The 25,871-nt window shown below is 44.6% G+C and overlaps 1 protein-coding gene across 2 annotated transcripts in view; it reads left to right on the top strand.

Annotated features, from left to right (window-relative positions):
* MYLK (myosin light chain kinase) overlaps positions 1-25,871 on the top strand; it is a 285,784-nt gene that overhangs the window by 92,598 nt on the left and 167,315 nt on the right. Inside the window, exons 1-2 of one of the 2 annotated variants that reach the window (XM_045850925.1) lie at positions 10,085-10,222; positions 16,890-17,057. In XM_045850925.1, coding sequence (XP_045706881.1) covers positions 16,893-17,057 — 165 coding nt within the window. In that variant the 5' untranslated portion in view covers positions 10,085-10,222; positions 16,890-16,892. Of the gene's footprint in view, positions 1-10,084; positions 10,223-16,889; positions 17,058-25,871 lie in introns of those variants that run through there. The other variant, XM_045850924.1, reaches the window with a different exon arrangement.

Genomic DNA, 25,871 nt, shown 5'->3' with positions numbered 1-25,871 from the left:
ACCTAGTCTCAATCAATTTGATGACTAAACCTCTACTCAAAACTCTTTTTGGCCCCACTTTTTCCGAAATTAGTTCCTTTGCTTTTAGATGTGCAGCACCATCTGGCCATTTTTCTGTGCCTTGCAAACTTCAGAGACCCCTGTTCCTGTCTTTGAGGATATATAGGTCCACTCTGGACCCATCCTCATCTGTACATGAAAGGGGTTGGATTAGATGATACAGGCCTCCTTCCAGCCCTCACATTCTGTGATCCAGCCTTATCCCACTGTGCTAACAGTCAATCACAATTTGGGAGGGTAAGAGCAATGCTTATTGTCTAGCCATTGACAAAGTGATTGATAAAAAGAAGTCAACATAAGAGCGTGAATTAGTAATCTTTTAGTGATAGATAGGGCTATATCTGCAGCAATATTCAAATGCACTAGAACATCTAAGTAAAATATGACACCTCTGATTCTTCATCATAATTGACTATTATTAGAGGATTACCATTGGTTGAGTGTTTGCTATGTGCCAGGCATCATTAGAAATTACATATTACATTGTATTGGGCATTCTGAGCATCTACTTTGTGTTAGATACTTGAAGTTACCTCTAATTTCCACAGAGCCCTACAAAGTAGATTTATAGATAAGAAAATTGAGGTTTAGAGAGGTTAAGTAAATCACACGAGGTCATCTGGCTACTAAGTGGCAGAAGCAAGTTCACATCCAGCCATGTACAAGGCCTGTGATGAGATCATTCACTGAAATCCACTGGCTGTCACAACCTAGCTTACTCTTAGGTAATCAATTTGTTGTCATTAATGTGCTAGGACTAGTGGTGAGCTCAGCTGTGTTCTTGATACAAGTCTGGGCTTGACCCCAGAGTAGTGATTGATACTCTCTCTAGATGAGGTGGCCAACCTGAAAATTGTATGGAAAAAACTCATCTGGGAAATTGCATTAAAAAAAAACACCTGGACTTAGGACCCTTCCTCCTCCAGCATGCCGGTGACATCCTGTCTCAGATGCCTCCTCATTCACCTTCTCTGTGTACCTACCCTCTTGTCTCAGTTCTGATCAAGGGTGAAAGGAAAACGAGAAATCTATCACACTGTTTGCCAGGCCTTTGGCTTCAGCCACAGGAGGCAGATTGTGTTGGTGGGAGTAATTAGAAAACAACTGCAAACTCAGCTTTCAAACTGGGAGCAAGGAGGAGTTGATACCTCAGGTTGGCTGTGTGCATTTTCTTGTGCAGTGGTACAGTGGGGAAGGTATCTCCAGGCCTCTCAGTGAGGGAAGCTCAAATGAGCCATGGGCATGCCAGAGCTAGGCGGGTACTGGCAACTTCCCCAGGGCCCCGGGAGGTCCAGCAGGAGCTGTGCATGCTTGTGGCTGGAGATAGTCTTCAAACTCAGCCTTGGTTCTTATCGGCATTCTTCATCTCTGCAGCAACTTCCTGTCAGCAGTGCTTCCTACCCCCTTTCTTGGAAGACACTGCTCCAGCCTGATGCCTGCAGCTTTCGTGTGGAAAGGCAGGACTCCCACAGAAATGTCCTCCTCATTCTCTCCCCTCGATTCATCCAGGCATTAGTCCAGCCACAGAACTAATATTTTCCCAGGAGGAACAGGTCAGGGGAAGCTGGCATCTCCTCTAAACTGTGTGGAAAGGAGCAAGGGCCACATGAGCTCTGCTCACAGTTCACCTACATCCATGTTCTCAGAGTCCAAGGGCCCTCCTAGCACAGGAGCCTCTGGGCCTGTCCCTTCAGATCATCAACACAGGGCCAGCATTCCCTCCAAAAGGGAAGGTCAGTGTGTGCTTCAGGTGACTCAGAAAAAAGGATGGGACATTCCAGTCTGGACCTAGAGAAGCTGCTCAGAGATCCCTTCAGGTCAGGGTGTGATCAGCAGAATCAGGAGGCTTACTTCCTTTCTTGGCCTTCTTTTCCAGAGCTTTCCTAGGCTTCTCCAAAGACCAGGAGAGAAGTAGCAGGGCAGACTCATGGCACAGATGGGTGACCCTTCTATTCACTCCCCCTCTAGAGCTCTCCTCAACCCTCTAACATTCCAACACCAACAGTGCACTCATACCACTGTGGGTCTCCCAGGCCCACCCACCAGCTCTCCCACATACTCCCCCTGCTCAAGACTCATGTTTCCAAATAACTCAAAAAATTTAAAATATATTTTATTGATTATGCTATTACAGTTGTCCCATTTTTCCCCTTTATTCCCCTCCACCTTGTAACCCCCTCCCACCATCATCCCCCCCGCCTGCCCCACTTTAGTTCATGTCCATGGGTCACACATATAAATTATTTAGCTTATATATTTCCCATACTATTCTTAACCTCCCCCTGTCTATTTTGTACCTACCATTTATGCTTCTCATTCCTTATACCTTTTCCCCCATTGTCTCCCCACCCCACTCCTCCCCAGTGATAACCCACCATGTGACCACTCTTTCTGTGATTCTGTTCCTGTTCTAGTTGTTTGCTTAGTTTGCCTTTGTTTTTGTTTTTTTTTAGGTTCAGTTGTTGACAGTTGTGAGTTTGTTGTCCTTTTACTGTTCATAGCTTTGATCTTCTTTTTCTTATATAAATCCCTTTAACATTTCATATAATAAGGGCTTTGTGGTAATGAACTCCTTTAACTTGACCTTATCTGGGAAGCACTTTATCTGACTTCCCACTTGAAATGATAGCTTTGCTGGAGAGAGTAATCTTGGATGTAGGTCCTTGTCTTTCATGACTTGGAATACTTCTTTCCAGCCCCTTCTTGCCTGCAAGGTCTCTTTTGAGAAATCAGCTGGCAGTCTAATGGGAACTCCTTTATAGGTAACTGTCTGATTTTCTCTTGCTGCTTCTAAGATTCTCTCCTTATCTTTAATCTTGGGTAAGGTAATATGACGTGCCTTGGTGTGTTCCTCCTTGGGTCCAACTTCTTTGGGACTCTCTGGGCTTCCTAGACTTTTTGGAAGTCTGTTTCTTTTGCCAGATTGGGGAAGTTCTCCTTCACTGTGTTTTCAAATAAGTTTTCAGTTTCTTGCTTCTCTTCTTCTCTTTCTGGTACCCTATGATTTGGATGTTGGAATGTTTAAAATTGTTCCAGAGGTTCCTAAGCCTCTCCTCCTTTTTTTAAAATTCTTGTTTCTTCATCCTGTTCTGGTTGAATGTTTATTTCTTCCTTCTGCTCCAAACCACTGATTTGAGTCCCGGTTTCCTTCCTGTCACTGTTGGGTCCCTGTACATTTTTATTTATTTCATTTTGCATATCCTTCACTCTTTCCTCTATTTTGTGACCATACTCAACCATTTCTGTGAGCATCCTGATTACCAGTTTTTTTGAACTGTGCATCTGATAGGTTGGCTCTCTCTTCATCACTTAGTTATATTTTTTTCTGGAGCTTTGATTTGTTCTTTCATTTGGGCCATATTTTTTTTGGTCTCAGTATGCCTGTTACATTGTTAGGGGCAGGCTCCTAGGTACTTGCCAGGGTGCAGCAACCCACGTGACTGTGTTGTGGTGCTGTGTGTGGGGGGGAGGGGTCTGAGAGGGAACAGTGCCACTTGCTGAGCTCTTGGCTGGGTTTCAGTCACTTCCTCCACTACCCACAAGCAAATTGGGCCCTTCTTGTGCTGGTTCCCATGTGGGTGGGTTAGTATATATTCTAGGACCCTGTGGGTCTCTCCAACAAACTTTCCTGTGAGGCTGGGAATTTCTCCTGCCACCTCAACCTCTACAGGTTCTTATAGCTAGGGGTTTTGAGGCTTTATTTCCCAGCACTGGAACCCTGGGTTGCACAGTCTGTCTCACTACCCAGTTGTTCCTCCCAGTTGATCTGCACTCGAATGGGGGACTGCCTGCTCTGGTCCTCCATCTGTTGCCTTGCTGTGAATCCTCTCTACCCCGGCTGCCTGTCTCTATCCCTCCTAGCAGTTCAGATGAATGTTTCTTCTTTAACTCCTTGGTTTTGGAGTGTACTTCCATACAATTCAATTTTTTGTCAGTGTTGTTTTCCTTCTTTTGGTTGTGCAATGAGGCAAAATATATCTACCTATGCCTCCATCTTGGCCAGAAGTTCTCTAAATAACTCAAACTACTACATGTTGGCTGAACTGAGGGAAAGAGAGGAAGAATGAAGTAATAGAAAGAAAAGGAATATCTTCCATTTACTGACAACTTGCCCATTAATTTTACTGTTGAAATTTGCCACTCTGCTAAGGAGTGAAATGAGATAAGTCACCTTAAGTACTTACTCCAAAGCTTGGCACATAGTGCTCACTAAAAACTAGCTATTATTGGCTGTCTCTCTTATTCCTTTTTTCCCCCTGAGGTTTCCACTCAGTTCTTTCAGCCCCAGCTCCCCCCTGGACAGACCTGGGAGCTGGCCAGAGGCTGAGAAGCTGGAATAACTGCATAGGTGCCAGTTACTAGCACTGGCCCAGTTTTCAGAGTCTTTGTGGCCTATGTTGGTATCTCACAGGTGTGCCTTCATGATCAGGTATGCCTGTCTGATTTGGCTGCTGGGCCTGTGAAGCCCTGCGTGGTGGACTCCAAATAGAAGTCTCCGGTAGGGAAGGCTGCCTCCTTCCTGGTATCCCACAGCATCTTGTTCCAGTTCTGGGCTTGGCTTCCTCTGCTGAAACCTTTCCTCCCTGCCCAAGTGTCCTATGGAGAGCTGGTCCCGATCCTGAAGACTCAGGTGCACTAGGGCAACAAGGGTCCAGAGAGGCCCTTCAGGCCATGTAGAGAAGACCGAAGAAGGAACTTGACTGTCTCAAGGCCACACAGCTGGTTGGGGTGCAGCCTTAGTAAGCACTGGAGTCGCTGACTCTCTTCTGTGCTGATTACCCTTGCATGCTGGCCTGTTTTCTCCTGTGCCGGCTCCCATCTTGGCCAAGGCTCTTCTGTCCTCTGACTTTTTTTTTTAAGATTTTATTTATTTTTAGGGAGGGGGAAGGGAGTTAAAAAAAGGGAGAGAACCATTGTATGAGAGAAACATCAACCAGTTGCCTCTTGCATGCACTCCAACTGCAGACCAGACATGCAACCCAGACATATGCCCTGACTGAGAATCACACTGATGACTTTTTGCTTTGTGGATGATGCTCAACTAACTGAGCCACACTGGTTAGGGCTCTCCTATGAGCTTTTGACAGAAATCTGAAAACAATGACAATGTTAACAATAGCAGCCACCACAGAGTGAGCACTTATTCTGTGCCAGTGACTGGCCCAAGGATGCTTTTTATACACCCTGATGACCCTCATAGCAACCCTGCAGGTGGGGATTATTAGTAGCAGCCCCATTTTATGGATGAGTAAAGTAAGGCTTTCAAAGATTGTCACTTGCCTCAGGCCACAGTTAGCAGTGGAGAACACAGCATCTGACTGCAGAGCACTCTGTTGCCTGCTATGGAGCATCATGGGGATGGAAGCCAGGAGTTCTGTTCCTGTTCCCTGAGTTGATTTCCATGCACCCTCGGGCTGCAGTGGCAGGGCTGCCCCTACCTGAGTACTCACAGTGTTCATTTCATAGGGTTTAGAAACCAGGCACACCCCGCATGACTTAGCAGACCAGAGGGAGCAGGTCTGGTATTTGAGAAGGATATGGTTGAATACACACACTTGTGACCCCAGCTTCCTTTTGCAGGGATGATACCTGTTAATAAAAGGAGTGAACTTTAGGATTGTTGGTAGATTCTGATAGGAATGTGCATTTTGCTAATTTAGCTATAACCAGGGTTTCTGGCTTCGATTTCTTTTGCATGTGACTTTTATTGCAGAAAGCTTTTCTCAGCCTGTTCTCATTAAATCCCCAATTAACAAGAACCCCAACAGGAAGGGAGCAGCTCCAGGAGACCAGGCCTTGCTCATTCACACTGTGTGTGCATTTGGGTGTGTTTATTTGATTTCATCTGTATGTGTGTGTTTGTGTGTGTCCTTTTGAGAAAACTTAAAAATAACTTTCTGCCAAAGATGTGGGCATTCGGGATTGTGTTGCTGAATAGACATCCTCCTCCCACACGTGGTCTGCTGCTTTGCTGATGTGGCTGGGCTGACACGGGCAGCTCATCTGCCTTTAGAAGCCCAGCCCCTCCTCTAATGTGTTTTCCAAGAGGGAAGACCCAGGAAGCCACGGGGAAGAAGAGGCTGCCTGATGTTAAGAGAAGAACTCAAGCTGTGGGGGACAGAGCAGGCTGGTTTTGTGTGATTTCACTTGGGAACCCAGAGATATGGATCTGAGTTTCTTGGGGATGCCAGCAGGAAACCCAGAAAGTGTGTGCCAGGCAGAGCATCATTAGGCCCATTTTACATACAGGGAGACTGAGAACCAAAGAATAGAAAGGATGCACGAGTTATGTGCCAGGTTCAGAGCTAGACTGGCATGTGTCTAGAACCAAATGCCTGTAGGCCCCAGAGGGGTAGATATTATATTGTTGTGACCTGTTCACCCACTGCTTTCCCTATGTCCTCTCTTTAACATTCACAAGGTTCCCTATACAATAAAATTAAGTAAGGTCATAGTTTAGAGGTGATTTTTAAAGTTTTTCTAGAACAAGTTTCTATTTATTCATATATTCCACAAGCATCTATGGAGAACTTACTCATCAGTAATTTTACTTATCAGTATTCTAGTTATTAGGGACACAGCAGTGAGCAAAACACGCCAGACCTATAAACTGATGAAGTGTGTCCTAGTAGGGGAGATGGTTAATCACATAACCGCACAGCTGCATGGCTGCTGCTGTGATGTGCGGACCTTGATGCACTTCCCTAACGTGGAGTCTGACCTGCCCTGAACTAGACCATAGTCTACACTGAGTATTTCCAGTCAGACATTTTGTACTTGGCAGTTGTTCACTTTTTGTTTTTGAGCCTAAGTATAAAGAACTTAAAAATTGTTCTTTTAGGTTGCTTCCAATACTTGGCTATTGTAAATTGTGCTGCTATGAACATTGGGGTGCATAGGTTCTTTTGGATTGGTGTTTCAGGGTTCTTAGGATATAATCCTAGCAGTGGAATTACTGGGTCAAAAAGCAGATCCATTTTTAGTTTTCTGAGAAAATTCCATACTGTTTTCCATAGTGGTTGTACCAATCTGCAATCCCACCAACAGTGCACTAGGGTCCCCTTTTCTCTACAACCTCTTCAACACTTGTTTGTTGCTTTGTTTATGATGGCCATTCTGACTGGTGTAAAGTGGTATCTTATTGTGGTTTTAAATTGCATCTCTCTGATAACTAGCAATATTGAGCATCTTTTCGTGTGTCTCTGATGCCCATCAGTAAATGAATGGATCAAAAAACTGTGGTACATTTACACAATGGAATTCTATGCAGCAGAAAGAAGGAGCTCCTACCCTTTGCAACAGCATGGATGCAACTGGAAAGCATTATGCTAAGCGAAATAAGGCGGGTGGTGAAAGAGAAATACCATATGATCTCACCTTTAACAGGAACCTAAACAACAAAACAAAGAAACAAACAAAATATAACCAAAGACACTGAAATAGAGAACAGACTGACAGAGTTCAGAGGGGAGAGGAAAGGGAATTTCAGGGGAAAAGGGGAAGGGTATACAGGAACAAGTATAAAGGACACATGAATAAAAACTAGGGGTGGGTGAAAATGGGGGGGGTGGCTGAGTGGGTGAGTTGGGATGGGAGAAAAAGATAGAAAATTGTACTGCAGTGACAATTAAAAAAAATTTTTTTGCCCTAGCTGGTGTAGCTCAGTGGATTGAGCGCAGGCTGGGAACCAAAGTGTCCCAGGTTCGATTCCCAGCTAGGGTACATTCCTGGGTTGCAGGCCATAACCCCCAGCAACTGCACATTGGTGTTTCTCTCTCTCTCTCTCTCTCTCCCTCCCTCCCTCCCTCCCTCCCTAAAAATAAATAAATAAAATCTTTAAAAAAATTTTTTTAATTGTTCTTTTAAACATCCCCTCAAGCTCTGGTCCCTTTTACTGATCTTTCAGGGGTGTATTTAACACCCAACGTGGTAGCTGTTCCTAGTTGCTTAATGTAATTCACAGATTTCATAAACACACTTTGCATGATTTTGCCCAAATCATTGTCCTTGTATCTGCCCAAATCGAATGGCTTTCCCAATCCTGTCATCCACTACCAGAAACCTCCGTCTAAGACTTAGATCTGATTTACCTTCATTCCTCAGTGGTGGACAGCATTGTTTTTTTTATTCATTACTTCTTTCTTAGCCATAAAATATCCAATTATCTACTACATTCAAGGTCTTTCAGAATCTGGGTGTATATTTAATTCTTGGCCAAGAACTTAATTGACTTAAAGCTGTCTTCATCAGTGTCTGTTTCATGCTTCATATTGCTCTGGTCCATATTTGTTCAACAGTTTTGTTTTGACAAAAAGGTGGGAGAAAATTAGGTATGAATTCACCCTCTTCCTCACCTGTCCCCCAAAGCTGCACTCCACTACATTTATTTGTTTGTTTGTTTGTTTGTTTGTTTATTATTTATTCCTTACTCGAGGACATTTTTTGCATTGCTTTGAGAGATGGAGGGAGGGAGAGAGAAAGAAACATCGATGTGAGAGAGAATCACAAATTGGTGTCTTCTCATACACACCCCAACTGGGGATCAAACCTGGGTATATGCCCCAACCTGGAATTGAACCTGCGACCTTTTTGGTCTATGCGACAACACTCCAACTACCTTCACCAAGTGGCCAGGGCCCATTTGTGTATTTTAAGGAGGACAGAAGTGAGAGCAGATAAGGAGAGCAGAGCAATAGACTAAAGCAACAGTTCTTACAGTGTGCCCTGGGGGGGTCCTTGAGACTTTTTCATAGGCCATGAGACCCAAATCATTTTTGTAATAAAATGTTGTTTGCCTTTTTCATTTGCCTTCTCTTTTCAATGTACAGTGGGGGTTTCCAGCAGCTACAAATACTGTGATGTCACAACAGACTAGATACAGAAACAGATATGAAAACTTAGCTGTCTTCTATTATTAAGCCAGACATTAAAGAAGTTTGCAAAAAGCTTCAACTCTTCTTATTTTTTGTTTTGGAAAATATATTTTTCTTTAAAAAATGTTATGTTAATATATAATGGGCTCATTGAGGCTTTTAAATGAGCTAATATTTTTTAGTTTTGATTTCTAATACAGTAAATGTTGATAGCAGTAACTCACAAGTGAAAACTCTTTGAGGTCTTCAGTACCTTTTAGGAGGATGAAGGGCCCTGGGATCAAGAAGTTTGAGAATAGCTGAGGGAGAGGGCAAGGGGTCACCTAGGTGTTACGAGAATCCCAGTTACTTAAGAATCAGACATGAGCCAACAGAAAAGCTCAAATTCATGTGGCTGCCAATTCAGATGCTCATAGCCAGTCCCAAGGTGTGAGTTGCATAAGATGAGAGATTGCTCTGAATTTATGGAAATCCTTCTGACCCTTGGAGTAGAGGTACTGGTCTAAGCATCGCCTTGCTGCCACATTTTAGAGATATGCTCCAGGGACTGCTCCTGAAGCCCCCCAGGCACCAGGACCAGTGCTGTTGGGTCCTCTGCATGATGTGACTGCAGTCTATAGGGCCAGGTTGAAATCTCGGCCCAGATTCCCTAAGACAATTTCCCAGTCCACCTGCTCTCTGGGCTTGCCTCCTACTTGAGGGATCATAAACAAGGCTCTCTCAATTTAAGGAGAAAGGAGCTGGGTCTCAGGAGCTAATGTCCCATGAGCCCTGGATAGTAATTCTAGGCGAGATGTGCCAAAGGATGACTGGTATTCCAGGCCAGATGTAGAGCTGGGGGCCTGTCCAGCCCCTCCAAGGGTTCAGCTCTCTGCATGACAGCATTCTGCCTTTGCTCCACACTCAGACTGGAATCTGCAGCTCTGTAAAAACCCATGAGCTTCCACCCCTGGTTTCCCCAGGATTCCACTGAGAGCTTCTGCAGCTGGCAGCCAGGGGTTTCAAAGGTCACCCCAGCTGGGCGGATTAGAACAACAGATCTCCCTGACTGGGTGAAGCTGGCTGCCCAGCGGAAGGCAAGTTGCAACATCTACGAGCAAAGTCAAACCCCCCTTAACTTTTTCAGTCTGGTCCTGGGCTCTGTGCCATGCCTGGCTTGCTGTCCCTGGCTCTCCGTCCTTCTCTTCCTTCTTGAACAGACCTTGGACAGGAATATCTGTGTACAGTGGTACAGCATGGCTGCCCACGCGTCCCGACTCATGTGAGAGCTGTCCAGGGAAGAGGCCACGGTAAGGAGTGTCTGTTCTTTGGTGTGTGGCCCTGCTCCACTGTTTGCTCCCATGGGTCACAGCAAGTCATCCTGGCACAGCCCACAGCAGAGGATCAGCCCACTCAAGGATTAGGAGCAATTAGGAAATTTGTCAGGATTTGAGTCCTGCAGAGAGGACGAAGGTGGGAGGGAGAGTGGAGCTGTCATTGCCTGGGGCATTTGTACCTGGATGGTTTGCTGCCTCTGACACCTGCTGTGTCTTGTAGGTGGATTCACGTCTGACAGCCAGGCATCCGGTGTGGAGCCTGCTGGCAGCCCTTCCCTACAGGAAAAGCAAGGTATTTCCAGGATGCCCTGCTGACTGATCAGGTGCTTAACGACAGCTATCATTTAAAATGCATGCACTTTGGGTAAGGAAGGGGACAGCTGGTTTCTCTAAACCTGTTCTGCCATGTAACTTGATCCCCGATTTTTAACTTTTATTCTGAATCTTTTTGCACTCTGTTTTGGCCATAGTTAAAAGTGTTCCTTTCTGAGTTCAAGAGACAGTTTATGGTACTTTTGTTCAATTAAAGTCCAATTAACTTAGTGCTGCTTCGAATGATGAATACATTCTGTTACTTGTGGAAACCTTATTTGGAAGTGAGCTTTGGCCCAGGCATTGTGTGTGTGTGTGTGAGTGTGTGTGTGTGCCCGTACACACACACACACACATATGTTGGGGAGTTGTTTTCAGCCCTCACACCAATAAAAAAAGAAAGCTTTTTTTATTGATTTCTTGTTTTTGTTTTTAAGGAGAGAGAGCGGAAGGGGTGTTTGGGAGGAAGAGAGAGAGAGAAAGAGAGATTGCTTCATTGTTCCACTTACTGATGCATTCATCAGTTGCTTTTTGTATGTGCCCTGATGGGGTATGGAACTCACACCCTTGGTGCATCAGGATGATGCTCTAACCAACTGAGCTGCCAGGCCAGAGCACCACTGTTGTACCCACCCCCAACTCCATTTTTTTCTCTTCTTACCTCTCTGTCCTCTGATCATTATTGAGTAAAACCCTCTAGTTGGTTTGTTTAATTCCAGCCACTGAGCACTGCTCTGCCGATAGAGAAGATAATGGTGGTATTCTCCATGCGAATGTGGTCACCAGGCTGGACAAGGGATTAGAAGGGAACAAGATGGTTGGGTTTTATATTTATTTATTTATTTCGATAGAGCATTCCAAATATGTCCATAGCCATTCATTCACAGTGTGGACGGGATCTGTTTATGCTGTTGATGGCAGTGGGTAGGGCGATGGGCTGAGCAGAGCTGTTTGGTGTATCTGGCTGCCATGGGACTGGGCTTTGGTCCTGCTTGCAGGGTAGCTCAGTAACTGTTCCCCACAACTGCCTTGCAGGGGACTGGATGCCTTCTGGCTGTACTCACCTGCCTGCTGTGTTTCTAATCATGAAGCCAGGCCTTCCCTAAGGCTGAATGACTTCTGTTTTCTGTGTTCTTGAGTCCAAGCATGTTCCTTTTGATGATAGTATCTGGGGCCTTCAGGAGGTATAGGTGGACCTCTGAAGGTCTTGGAGCAAGAGGATTTGTAGAGAGGTTCCTGAGCCTGAGATCCCCACTCCTGGTTTCCAGCTCCCCTGAAAGCAGAGGCAGAAGAGTCTTGTGACTTCCAAAGCCAGGCCTGAGAGCAGAAAGGAAGGTGCATTGCTTGTCCTCTTCCTCTCTGCAATTCCCAAAATTCCTCTCTCCAGTAGCCTCTGCTTTTCATATCCCCCTTTACTGGAAATAGCAGGAAATTCCTCATCTGGGTCATGGGGCCCAGGGTATGGCTGCAGTCAGATCTTGGCTTGGTTTCCACTTCTTAGCTATGTGACCTCGGACAAGCAGAGTTGGCTTTCTGAGCCCCAGTGTCCTCATTTGTAAAAGCATAGTCAGAATGCTTTGCAGGCCTGTGGAGACCAAGACTGGTGCCCAGCACAATGTCAGAAGCACAAACCCTGCCCATTGAACAGTGCTGCTAGAACAGTCTTGACAATCCTTCTTCCCAATCTTTTCACAGAGTTCTGCCATCTGCCTCCTACTGCCATTATACAGTAATCCCACTCTGCTACCCTTATCCTGCAGATAATAATCAGACTGGCCTGGGCATCTTCCTGTCCTTGGTGAAAAGGGTCTGTCTCCTGTAAGCTGGTGGAGCTTGGTTTCCTTTGGGAGCTGGATGATGACGTTGACAGCTACCGCTTACCGAACGCCTTTTGTGCTATGTTACATGTTTCATGTACACTCTCTTCAAACCCTCCCTTCAACCTTGTGAGGTTAGTGTCATCACTCCCATTTTACAGGAAAGGAGACTGATGCCAAGAGAGTCGAAGTTCCCTGTCTGGCTCACAGTTAGAAAGTCCCAGTGCCCCTGGATTGATGGCCAGGTGTGACCCTCAGGATACCAATCCCCACCTCCACCCCGCTCCCCCACCCGCCTGTGCTGACAACACAGAGTGTACCTGTCCCCTCCCCTCAGTGGCAGTGGAGGCAGTCAGGGGGAGCAGTGTCCCTTCTGGGGCATGGTCCTGGGTGGCTCTGCAGGATATGGGAACCCCATTCTTTCCCTAGCCATGTTATCCCACGCACCACACACACAGGACTGTTCGCTCCACATCCCTGCTACCACTTGGTTTGGCATGTGGTAGGTGTTCAATAAATAGGTCTTTAATATTTAAAAAATTTTTCATTTACAGTTGACATTCAATATTAGTTCAGGTGTACAGTACAGTACAGTATAGTGGTTAGACATTTATATAACTTACAGAGTGATCCCCCACAAGACTAGTACCCACCTGGCTCCATACATAGTTATTACAATATTATTGACTATATTCCCTAGGCTGTGCTTTAATTCTCATGACCATTTTGCAACTACTTCTTAATCCCTTCACCTTTTTCATCCAATCCCCCAATATCACTCTCATGTGGCGACCATCAGTTTTGCTCTCTGTAACTATGAGTTTATTTCTGTTTTGATTATTTATTTTGTTCTTTAGATTACACATGTAAGTGAAATCATGTGGTATTCATCTTTCCCTGATTTATTTCACTTAACATAATACCCTCTAGGTCCATTTGTGTTGTTGCAAATGGTAAGATATCAATCTTTTTTATGGCTGAGAATATGTGTGTGTGTGTGTGTGTGTGTGTGTGTATTTACACACATAAATAACATCTTTATCCAATCACCTATCGATGGGCACTTAGATTGCTTTCATATCATGGCTACTATGTAAGAAACGTCCTCCTTTGTCTCTTGTTATAACCTCTGTTTTAAAGTCTATTTTGTGTGACATAAGTATTGCTACTCCAGTTTTTTATTTTTTTCATTTCCATTTGCCTAAAATATCTTTTTTTATCCCTTTACTTTCAGTTTGTGTGTGTCTTTCAATCTGAGGTGGGTCTTTTGTGGGCAGTGTATGTGTAGGTTTTGCTTTCTTATCCATTCAGCCACCGTATATCTTTTGATTGGAGCACTTAATCCATTTACATTTAAAGTAATTATTGATAGGTATGTAGTTTTTGCCATTTTATTATTCATATTTTTTACCTATTTCTCCTTCTTCTTAAAGAAGTTCCTTTAACATTTCTTGTTAATAGTAGTTTGGTTGTGATGAGCTCCTTTAGCTTTTTTCTCATCTGGGAATCAATAAATATATTTTAATTGAGTAAATGAATATATCATGATTCTTGCCATTAAAATTATATCACAGTAACTCTGAAATCATTCTGCAAACACATATACAAACACAATGATATAAATATGACAGAATGCTAATTGTTGAATCTAGGTGACAGGTATTCGAGGCGTTCATTTTACCCTTGTACTTTTCTGTATCTTTGAAATTTTCTGTAGTAAAACTTACTTGTAGTTTAACATTTCTATATTATTTAATTTCTATCATTATTTTCCTGTAAATATATGCTCATATAACTGCTTGATATTCCACTTTGCTTAAACCATTCTCACTGCCATATGTTAAACTATTTTTATATTTCTATTTAACTGGATTATTACTCTGTTTCTTTTGCTATAAATAATGTGATTGGCATTTTCATATATAAATTTGGGGCTGCATTTCTGCCTATTTCTCAGTCACACATTTCTACATGTAGGATTGCTGGGGGTAGAGATGGATATTTAATTTGGAATCTTGTTGCCAAGCTGCTTTCCAGAAAGATCACACAATTCATATTCCTCTGAGTGGGTTATATTCCTCTTGGCCACCTCACTGCAGTCTCACTGGCATTTTAACTTGCCTTTTAGATACCAGTTTGGTTAGTGTTTTAAGATAATGGCTTGTCTTTCATTTGCACTCTTGGGTTCTTATTGTGGCTAGGCAGTGTCCATCTGTAGTGGTCATTTGTCCATCTTCTGTGAGCCGTCCAAGGCACAGTTTCCTTCCACTTGTTTGTCAGGCTATTTTCTTATATATAAAGTGTCCTAGTCCTTTGTTTTTGTTGTAAACATTTTATCCCAGATAATCACCCATCTTTTAATGTTGTCAACCGTATGTTCTGACACACAGAAAATCTTAATTTTTATGTATGTTGGTAGCAGCTTTTAACTTTCTCTCTTGTTACCCCAAGCTCTCACCCCCTTCCCACCAGCCAACTCTTACCGCTTACAAGAGGCAAGAGGTCCCAGGCATTAAGCCTAGGGCTCTGGCACCAGACACCCAGGTTCCAATGCCAGTTCTGCCCCCAATTAATTTGACCTTGGGCAAATTTCTTAATCTCTCTGCAGCTTGGGTTCTAATTCATAGAATGAGGATGATGGGATTATCTATGTTATAGTGTTGTTGTGAGGAGCAAATGAGCTGCTATTTATAAAGTGCTTAGAACAGTTCCTGGCATACAGTAAGTGCTACATAAAGTTTGTGTTCATTACTACCTGCTACAGTGAACTTGTGAGTCTTATCACTTAGAAGGGATTGTGTTTGCAAAGCTAATATCTTATTAGTGAAAGAGAAAACTGGATTTGCCAAACAGAGATGTGCTCTGTTAATAATCAAATCTAGGTGGTTGTTATTTTAACTCTTTTAAAAATTTTATTTAAAAAATTATTGATTGATTTTTAGAGAGAAGAAAGGGGGAAGGAGAGAGAAGAGAAACACCCATTTGTGTTGTTCCACTTGTGCATTCATTTGTTGCTTCTTGTATGTGCACTGACTGGAGACTGAACCCATAACCTTCGAATATCAGGACAACACCTCCAGCTGGCTGACCTGCCCAGCCAGAGCCTGTTACTTTAACTTTAACTCATAATATTAACTCTATGTTATCTGTGTTAGATGTTATTAAATTTAAACAAACTAATAACATGCTCATCTACCTCACAGCATGGGATTTAAATGTGTGACTGAAGATCCCCCCAAAATGAACAGAAACTAAAAACTAGGAATATTGTTCCTCTTCAGTTTAGCAGACGTTTGTCATATGCCTGCAATAGGCTGGGAACCATGGATTCTGTAGAGAATATGATGTGGTCCTCAACCTGCAGCCGTTCCAGCCTGGCGAGGCTTCCATCTGGACTTGGAACCTGGAGCAGGGATACTTAGGATGTATTATTCAAAGCTGTGGCTGCAGAGGATGTCCAGTGACCTTAGATGGGATCTCACCACTCAGCTTCTGTCATCGTTGCTGCCTGTTTTCCCAGCCTGGGCTGCAGCCCTTCCGATAAACGCAAGGAGCTCCTTGCCAAACTCCACCTTTCTAATGGGTCCCTTCTCTGTTTATGAAAGCCAGAGTCAGTTTCTGTAGTTTGCAACTGAGAATTCAGATCCATATCTGTTACTAATTCCACTTCTGGAATCAGTCCTAAGCTTCTTTGTTCCAGCTGACTTTGCCAGTCCTTGCCGGTGGACATCTTGTCTGCCCCAGCTGGGCCCTGGACAGGAGTCAGGACCCTGAGGCATTCTGGCCCATGATGTGATTGTCTTGCTTTGTCTCTTTGGGCAAGTGACTTTTACCCTCTGGACCTCAGTTATAAAAATGTAGGAGTTCACCTAGATGATCTTAAAACATAGAACACACTGATGTTTTGTGACCTTTGAGAATTTTTCACAATTTAGTCCCTGAAATAGAATGTCCCCCCAGCCTTGCCTCCTTCCCTTCATTCAACCACATATGCCCACCTCAACAAGGATCCTTGTGACATAATCCCAAACTACTTTCTTAGAGTATGGATTCCATTTTTCCTTAGCATGTCAGTCCTCACAAGCCAGGCAAAAAACAACTTTACTTTCTACCACACGTGCCTGATGTAGATGTTGACTCTGAAGGGTCAATGACTAACAAACACTGATTTTAGATACCCATTGCAAATACTCGGAGGGCCATTTGGTTTCTCCGTTCTTACCGCAGCTGCCCCTTTCCTGGTTCTCCACAGGGTTTTGCAGAGGCCGGGGCATGGCCCTGGGAGCTGGCCTCCGAGGTCAGCTGGGCCTGACCCTGGCGGTCCTGCATGTGGAGGACACAGGGCCTCTCATTTCCAGAGGAGACCCAGCTGGACCCTAACCTCATGGGGCACCCGATCCCTGTAAAACTCACCACATGGGGCCCAACAAGTGCACTGGGCCTGCTGCTGCCTGAGAGGAAACAGGGCTGTACTTTGTCTCATCTGACCTGACCGTCCTTCCTGTTTTCAGGCTATGGGGGATGTGAAGCTGGCTGCCTCGACACACGTTTCTAAAAGCTCCCTGGGTATGGATCACTCGAGAGCCGGCCCCACGCCCCTGACCGAGGCTCCTGCTTTCATTTCACCCCCACGGAACCTCTGCATCAGAGAAGGAGCCACTGCCAAGTTTGAAGGAAGGGTAAGAAGTGTGGCTGGGTGGGAGACTTGGGGAAGTTGGGAGGAGGTCATCACTCCCTCTGGAGACTTTTCTCATTGGAATGGCTCTGGTAGAGGACCTGGTTTGTTTGGGACATAGATAAAGTGAATATATACCAGTTTGCTCTGTTTGCTTGGTTTATTGTTGACTTTGGTCTTTGTTGAAGAACCTGAGGCGGGGAGTGGGGAGGGACACCGAAATCTTCTGCTGTTAATGTAGGTCATGTCTGAGTGTGAGCTGCCCGACTGTAGGAGAAGACACAGGCTGGCGGTCAGCAAGGGGACAGCTTGGGATTTAAAAAGGGCCTTAGAACATGGACAATTAAAAACTGATTATAAATTTTCTTTCACTTCCTCCCTGGAAGGAGTACTTCATTAATTAACCCTCTTATGTGTCTACTTGGTATGCCCAGTGCAGTGGCAGGGGAGACAGGGCCCCTTATCAGTACTGTTACCTTTTGCTAATGAATATTGGTCTCTTTCCTGTACTGGCTCTCCATTTCTTTTTCTGCAAATGGGTGTGATAATCCCTTGTCCACCTTGTCGTAGAAGGGAGAAGAAGATGGGAACATTGAGGCTAGCTATCAGAATAACTTGTGTTATGCCCAGTTGGAGAGACTTTCAGTAACCTACTGGCTCGGACCAGCAGGAAGTCAAATCATCAATCTGACATGGAGACGCATGTGGAAGTCAGGGGGTTTGCAGGTAACGGTTGTCCAGGGATTAAACACGGTGGGAGGGGTGGGGATCTACCCCAGGAAATGCTTTAGAAGCTGGAGGACTTAGATCTGAGCTGGCGACTGAGACACTGAAGTGAGGGAAATTCATAGGTTGCACTATGACTCTACAGTTGACCCTGGAACAACACAGGCTTGAACTGTGCAGGTTCACTTACACATGAATTTTTTTCAATAGATATTCAGTCAGCCCTCCATATCCCTGGGTTTTGCATCTGTGGATTCAACCAACTACAGATCGAAAATAGTATTTTTGATCTGCTGTTGAGGATCCACAAAAACGAAGGGCCAAATTAAATTATATGAGGATCTTCAACTGATTGGGGGTCAGTGCCCCTAAGCTCCTGTATTGTGCAAGGGTCAATAGTACAATTCAGGAGCACACCCCTCACAGTTTGTAGAAGGAAGGGATTGAGCACGTCACTCTTTCCGGATGACACTGGGCCTGGCCTCTGTTCAAGAGCCAGGTTTGACTGGGTCGTCCTCTGGAGAGTACACAGGGGTTGTTGCTTTGAAAATGGCCCCATGTGCTTCATGCAGGCCTCTCTGGTTAAGGCTGTTTGCTGGTGGGTGTGACGTAAGAGTCCCTGTCATGCGTGTTACCTGGAGAAGATGGTGGAGAATGTTGGTGATGCTGCTGGTGGGCCTGTTTTTTCTCTCTGGGCACTACCAGGATGAGGGCTCTTTTCTGTTGTCCTGACTGTGATCCCCCCACATCTCCACTGTGGGAGGAACTCCAGCCCGCAGAATCCTCCCATCTACCACAGATGAGAAATAAGTCATCCCAGACACAATCTTGCTGTTCCGGCAGGAAAGGGGGTGGCAATTCCCTCTAGTGCAGAACGCCCCAAGCCCTTCTCCAACATGGCTTTGATTGGGAATTTTATGTGTAGGTGTACACATCATACATGGGTAGCTCATCAATCAGTGTCAAAAGGCTATATTCACACAAAAACAGGTATTATCTATAGATAACAATTGAAGGAACACAGAGATTTGTCATAGGCATGCTGACACCAGAGGGTCTTTAAGACATGTTTCATGAGTAAGGAGTTTGCTCCTAAAGCCTTGCACTTAAACATCCAGTTTGTACCAACAGGGCTATACAAAACAAAGCAGAGCAAGCTTCAAAGGTTACAGTGTATTTATCAGGCCTGATTACCACAGGAACCCTTGGTATCAGAGTCGAGTTGTGTCTGCCACCTCTGTTTTCACCTGGTTTTCTGGGGAGACTTACTAGCCCCTTTCAGGCCTTGCTCTCATGGGGCTACAGTCTCTGAAACCACACAGAGTGGTCCCCAACACCCTACAGCTCGAAGGAAAGAGGCAATGGGAAGGATCCCTGGGGAGTTAGAAATGGCTTAGATGGCCATAAAAAGGAAGTGCTGGTGCATGCTTCAGCATGGGTGAACACTGAAAACATTACACCAGGTGAAAGAAGCCAGGCACAAAGGCCATGTCATGAACGATTGATTCCATGTGTATGAAATGTCCAGAGTAGGCCCACCTGTGGAGAGAGGAGGTAGATCAGTAGTTGCCAGGGGCTGGGGAGGAGGAGTGGAGGTGACTGCTACTGGGTACAGGGTTTCTTTTGGGAATGACGAAAGTGTTCTGAAATTATACAGTGATGATGGTTGCACAACTTTGTGAACACACTCTAAAACACTGAATTTGCACTTGAAAATAAAATACTAAAAACAAACTTTAAACAAACAGCTTAGCAAACTAATCGCATCCCTATAGCTACCCTCCTGCCCGCTGCCTCTGAGCGAGTAGCTCCCTCTTCACATTCAGGCAGATGTGAGGAGGGAGAGATGGTTTGGCTTCCTCACAGAATGACGCTGCCCTTTCTTCCTTTGTGACTTCGGAGGTCACCAAGGAGCCACGCCTCCGAGTTATTTGATTTGGAGCCTTTGAATGGTGATCTCCCCCCAGCCTAGGAGTCAGCGCTGCGGTGCTTTGCTGCTCCTCGTTCTCTGGCGGGCAGGTCACACCTTCTAAGGACCCAGGTTTCCTTATCAGAAGAAATGGCTGATTGTTTCTGTGTCTCCAGCCTACAGGGATGTCAAAAGAAGATGAGTCGAAGAAGGAAACAGTAAAAGCTCTTTATAAAGTTAAGAAGTGCACTAGCAGTATTTTTTACTGAGGTGAAATTCACGTAACATAAATGTAACCATCTTGAAGAACTCAGTGGCATTTAATATATTCACAGTTTTGACTGCAGTCTTCTTAAATGATAGCATTTTCTATGTGAAAATTTTGTTTGTATTGATGAAATAGTTGATGTTGCACGATATATGTGGACTCTGGGTCAAAACAAATGTGCTCCTGAAAAGTCAGCCTGCAGAGCTACGTTACCACTCCCAGCCTGCCCAGAATTCACCCAGAACCACACCGTGGCAGCAGGCTGGTGCACAGTGGACACAGAAGGAAGACAGTTCCAGAGAGATGTCAGAGGGAGCGTCTGGCTCCATTTTGAAACTTGCAGAGAGGATGGCTGTCATGCAAAGTGCTCTGTAAACTAGCACACTGCCAGCGTGTGTTATCTCTGTAGCAAGGGACACAGAGGGGCATTTTGCATCAAGCAAAGGCCACCTCAAACCATTCCAGATGAGGAAACTGGTTTTCTGATACCAGAGATGAAGTCGATCAGGGTGCTCCTGACCTGGAGCCCTCTGAGAAGGGAAGGGTGAGGTGGTGTCAACCTGAAATGACATGAGCTGTAAGCAGGAACCACTACTTACAGGACACTGAGCTCCGAAAGGGGTTGCCCACTGCGCATGGTCAGTGGCTGTCTGGCCACTTGACCCTGCCTGCAGCTGACTCCTCCTTCCGGGTCCTGTCCTGGATGCTCATTCTGGATGGGCCAGTCCTGGGTCAGTTTCACAGTGGCCTCAGGACCTCAGCTCTTTAGGACCTGGGCTCTTACAGAATCTCTTACAAGTGAGTGGCTTTTTAAAATTAAGCGTTCAAGCTACTTCTCAGGCCCAAACTGGTGCCCATTGTAGCTGTCAGGAGGCCTTCCTTCCCTTGTAGAAGTTCTCAGGAGCTCTGTCTGCTTTCCTCTCCCACCCCCCTCCCCTCTTTAAAGTTGCCACCAATAGCTTGAGCCATGAAGTTTGGGTATGAAGGATACTAGGATGACCCAGCTTCTTTTGAAGGGGGCAGAGGGACCCCCAACACTGCAGAAATACCATGGACACCACAGATGAGAGAAAGTTATAAAGGTTTCTTTCCTACCACCTCCTGAAGCTGGTAATGAGAAGTTGGTTCAAACTGCACCTTCTGTTTTTATCCCTAAAAGAGATAAAAAACTGTTGCCTGCCCCGTCCATTTCCTTTTGTAGGCCACGGACTTAAACTTTTTCTCCAGGAAAGCCCCTTTTTCTAGCAAGAAGACTTAGATGACATTAAAGTGGGTCCACAGGTGTCCCTTGAGGTTCGAGTCTTTTTCTGAGAAGCCCCAAACTGTGAGGTGTTCAGCTCAGTGAGTCTCAGCCCCTCGCACCTACCAGGGCTTTTTTGGTTTGTGGCAGACACTCTGGACAGCCAACACATAATCCACCACCGATCTCCTTTGCCCTCACCCTTTCCCACTCTAGAGGCTGCTGGAGAGGCTTCCTTTGCAGATAAGGGTGGCCCAGGAACACATTGTGGCTGAAGTCTGCTACAGAGTTTCTGAAAAAGTTCTTGCTTTTCTGATTTCTTTTTTAAAGAAAAGGCTATCACTGCTGCCCTCATATTCCAATCCTGCCCCACTTCCTACCTTGAATTCGGCTGTGATACCTGGTGCTCAGGCAGCCGTATTAAAACCATGAGGCAACAAGCCTGAATACTAAGGTTTGGTTGGGGTGGGTAGGGGTGAGGGTGCAGCAGTAGATGGAGCATAAAGACCAGCAGCTAAGAGACAAAAATCCTAAGGCTTAAAGACTTTCTCAGACAGGATCTTTAACTGTGGTTATTCACACAGGAAATTTTTACAAAAAGTATTCCTAACTGATAAACACTTAATAAGATGCATGTGTAGATATTGTCTTTTTAGATGATGAGGATAAAATGGGAAGAAGATATACACAGACAAGAACTAAACACTACTTTCAAACCCTTATCAAATGTACTCACAGTGTGGGGAGTGCCTTGTTCTGAGTTTAACGTGGCCCTGCATTTAAAGCATTCTAGAAGAATTTGTTCTGTTTTGGCTGTGGCCATCGGGCTTGAACCAACAGGTTTTCTGAATAGAGGTCACCCACATGGGGTCAACTGGTAAGTTAATGTCACTATAGAACAACTGCTATTTGATCAGGGTCTACTGAATGGTCCTCCAGTAGACTGAAAGGGTCTACTAAAAGGGTCTTTCTTTTTTGACTCTGCAAGCCTAAAGCTTGAGGAGATTATATTCTGGAACTTATAAAATTTTGGCTGTATATTTCAATACCACCTTGAGACACAGGCAACCTGAGCCTATGTTTTAGAAACTCCTGTCCTTTTTCTGGCTGTACCATGCCTCAGGACAGAGGACCTGTCTGCCCAAGCTGAGTGCTTAGTAAAGCCGTACCACCCCCATGTTCAGGATACCCAGAACCCCGAATTTGTTACCAAACATTTGTATGGTAACTCTTCCATACCTGTATGGAACTCTTCCCACAAGATGATATCACTAGGCTTGAGTGGGCACCCGTTGGCTTGCAGGGATGAGAAGGTAGATGGAACTTAGATGTGGGACTCTGTCAGCCCCACATGTGCCTAGGAGGACCCCCACAGTGCAGGATGCAGCTAGGATGGGGAGAGCAGTGTGCTGCACTGTCCCACAGCCTGGTGAACACTGCTTGGCCCCGGGACACTGGGGGCCTCCCAGGGTCCTGCAGATGCCACAGGCTGAACAGAACTCCCCCAGCTGTGCTATTGCCCATGCGGCTCGAGTATCGATGGGCTGCTTCCCTCACCACAGTCAAGTATGAGAGGAGGGAAATGGTGGCAAAAATACTGAAATTACTGGAATTTCTTCCCTTGTGCCCTGGACTTCTTTCTTATCAGAAAAAGCAAACATGTTGATAGGTCCTGGCTGTGCTGTGAATCAAATGAGCTGATGCTTTTGTATCTCCGGAGAAGTGCTGCCTAAATGAGACTTCTGTCCAGTCTGGGGTTCTCAGCGTTTGCTGACGTGGGCCTCGTAATCAAGGGCTAGCCTGGCCTCATCAAGGTGTGTTTGAGGACGGAGGAAGGGAACACAGGAAGACCTGACCCATGAAAGCCTGAATCATTCCTCAGTTTCCACTTTAGCCAATAGTAATATCCTTCCTGCTCACCCAGTCCACTCATCCACTCATACATAATACAGGAACTTTATTCTGGTATCACTTTTGTGGAGAAAAGATAAACAAGAACAAATATTTTAGCTTCCTTATCTATTGATTTGGGGTTGGGAATGGGGGCAGAGTACAATAGGAAGGGAACTAGCATTTGTTGGTGCCCTGTCGGGGCTCTAGGCATATGACCTGTCATTTTATCCACACGGTGAGGTGGCTTTATCCCCATTTTTGTAGGGGAAGAACCCAGGGGCTCAGAATAATTATAAAACTTGCCAAGTGACATCAGTAAGTGACAGAGGCAGTACTTTGGGGTCCAGATCTGTATTCTCCGCATTGTATGATGACATCCCTTTCACACGTCTCATCTGGTTCCTTGCACGTGTGGCTGTTTTTATTTATCACAATACCTGCCACATGATGGGCACTCAATAAATGTTTGGTTCCCCCAAGGACCAACATGGTTCTTGCCTGGCAAATTCACAGGGATTCAGGTTTCTTACAGGCCCCCCACCCCATCGCCCTCCTGCTCCCTACCTGCACCGCTCCCCACCCACATGCCCACATCCCTGCTTCCCCCTTTCCTCTGGCTGCGCCTTCATCTGGGATGCCTCTCCAGTCTATCCAGCCTCAAGGTCCAATTTAAATTCTAACTTCTTCAGGCTATTTCCTTAAGTATGTTTTCTTCTTAAAGCATTTCATTAGAGGACAGAAGAGTCATGGGAATGGGATATGGAATATTCCTAATAATCACATAAGGGAACTCATGAGTAATAACACAGGAAAGGGTTGACTACTTTGGCCTTTTTTAAACAAATTATTTGTTCATCCTCTCTGTGCCTATAACTTTGTTATAAAGAAAAAATGATTTAAATGTTAAAGTATTTTTAAAACAAAAATTTAAACAATGTGTAAAAGTTCCTTCCCTTGAACCTTCTATTCTCCACAAGTAGCCGCCATCAACAGTTTGATTACACTTCCAGAAATGTTCTATGTAAAAATGAGCATATATGCACATATGACCTGTAAATATATGTACATACATGTATGAAAATGTGTACCAGTGGGCTCACACAAGCATGCTCATCTGTGACTTGCTCTTCTTTACTTGACACCTTTCAGCATTAATTTTTTACAACAGCACATAGGTCTACCTTGTAGATCTAATCCTAAGGTTTCTAACCTCCAAGTGCTCCCTACTCTAAATTTCCATAATATTTACCTAAATGACTCGCTTTTATTTTTTGTCAATTTACAATTTTATCAGTTATTATTTATTGTCTTTTGTTTCCTCAATGAAAACAAAGCTCTTTAAATTTAGGTTAACACTAATTAAAATTAAAAATCTAGTTCCTCAGCCATGCTGGCCGTGGCTAGGTGCTCAGCAGCCCCATGTGGCTAAAAGCTACTGTGTTGGGTGGCAGAGATTACTGAATGTTTCTGTCATCATGGAAACTGCTATCAGAGGGGGCTGGTCAAAACCACTGTCGTATCTAAGTTGGTTCCCATACACCAGAGAACCACAGCTAGAAGGTATATTAAAAATTGTCCCATTCACAATAGAAATAAGACATTAAATTCTCGAGAATTTAGTTGGGGCATAAGATTCATTCAAAGAAAAATGTAATCTCTCAACGAAAGAATCTTTGTCTTCCATTTTGTTGAAGAATGGTAATCTTCAGCAAGTTTGAATGTGCTCCCAAAATTCCTGTAGCTGTCTGGTCCAGAAATCCTCATGGCAAGGAGACTGGTGGTGGACTACCTGTGTGCACAGAGAGAGTTCCTGAAGTATTCGAAGCAAAGCAGCAGAATGGGAAATGACAGGGCAAATATTGTCAAAACTATAATGGTCAGCAGTTGGTGGCCACTTATGATTCAAAATGCTGGACTAAATAGACTTATTAGCTCTGCCTCCCTACAAAGATGCTATTAAAATGAGCATAAAAGGTTTTAAAGAGAACAAATTCAGATTTTCACAGAGATCAGGAGAGGGGACATTAGTGGATGAGAGATTTTTTGGGGATCGCATTGAAGGATGTATTAACACTGCCCTCCATAACATACAAGGGTGAGGCTCCATCAGGGGTGAGAGTCACATGTTTGAGATGAAAGGATTGGGAGACTAGGAATGGGCTATAGGGCAGAAGTCAGAGTCATTAAAGGATGTTTGCTTAATATCTACATGAAGAAAACAGAAGCTACTAGTGTGGAACTAATCACTATCTCAGAAGAAAGCCTTTCTACTTTGGCCCTGGGTGAGCTGTGTTGGGTATGCGTCCACCCAGTTGCTCTCTGCCTGAGCACTCTAAGTGAAGCCCGCCCATTGATGTGTCCCAATCAGAACACGGAGCTTGCGGTCAGCCCCTCATTCAGGGAGACAGGACTACACCCTGGGATGGAAAACCCACACCAGCTACCTGCATTTGGAAACTAGTTCTTTAGTCATAGATTGTGAATGGTTAATTCATGGCCACCAGATATTTGAAGAAAATATTTATACAGTGTAATACAGCTATCAAGAAAATGCTTTTTTTAAAAAAATCAACCCAGAGATGAAACTCAAGTGTTCCTTATAGTTACAGAATAGAAGGCAAACTCTGTTAAGCTTTGGCAAGCCAAAAGTGAAGGGGTGGTGAATAGTAAGGCAGAGGTGGGGACAAAAAGAAAACTATAAGGGCACTAATGTCTTCATCTTACACAGTGGGAAGAGATACCATTGAAAACAGATGGATCAAATAACAGGTTTGAGTATATG

This window comes from Phyllostomus hastatus, unplaced genomic scaffold, assembly GCF_019186645.2.
Source record: "Phyllostomus hastatus isolate PE091 unplaced genomic scaffold, TTU_PhHast_1.1 phas_contig_86, whole genome shotgun sequence".
Taxonomy (NCBI): domain Eukaryota; kingdom Metazoa; phylum Chordata; class Mammalia; order Chiroptera; family Phyllostomidae; genus Phyllostomus; species Phyllostomus hastatus.
The sequence above is the reverse complement of the archived record's forward strand: the minus strand, read 5'-3'. Positions and strand labels throughout refer to the sequence as shown.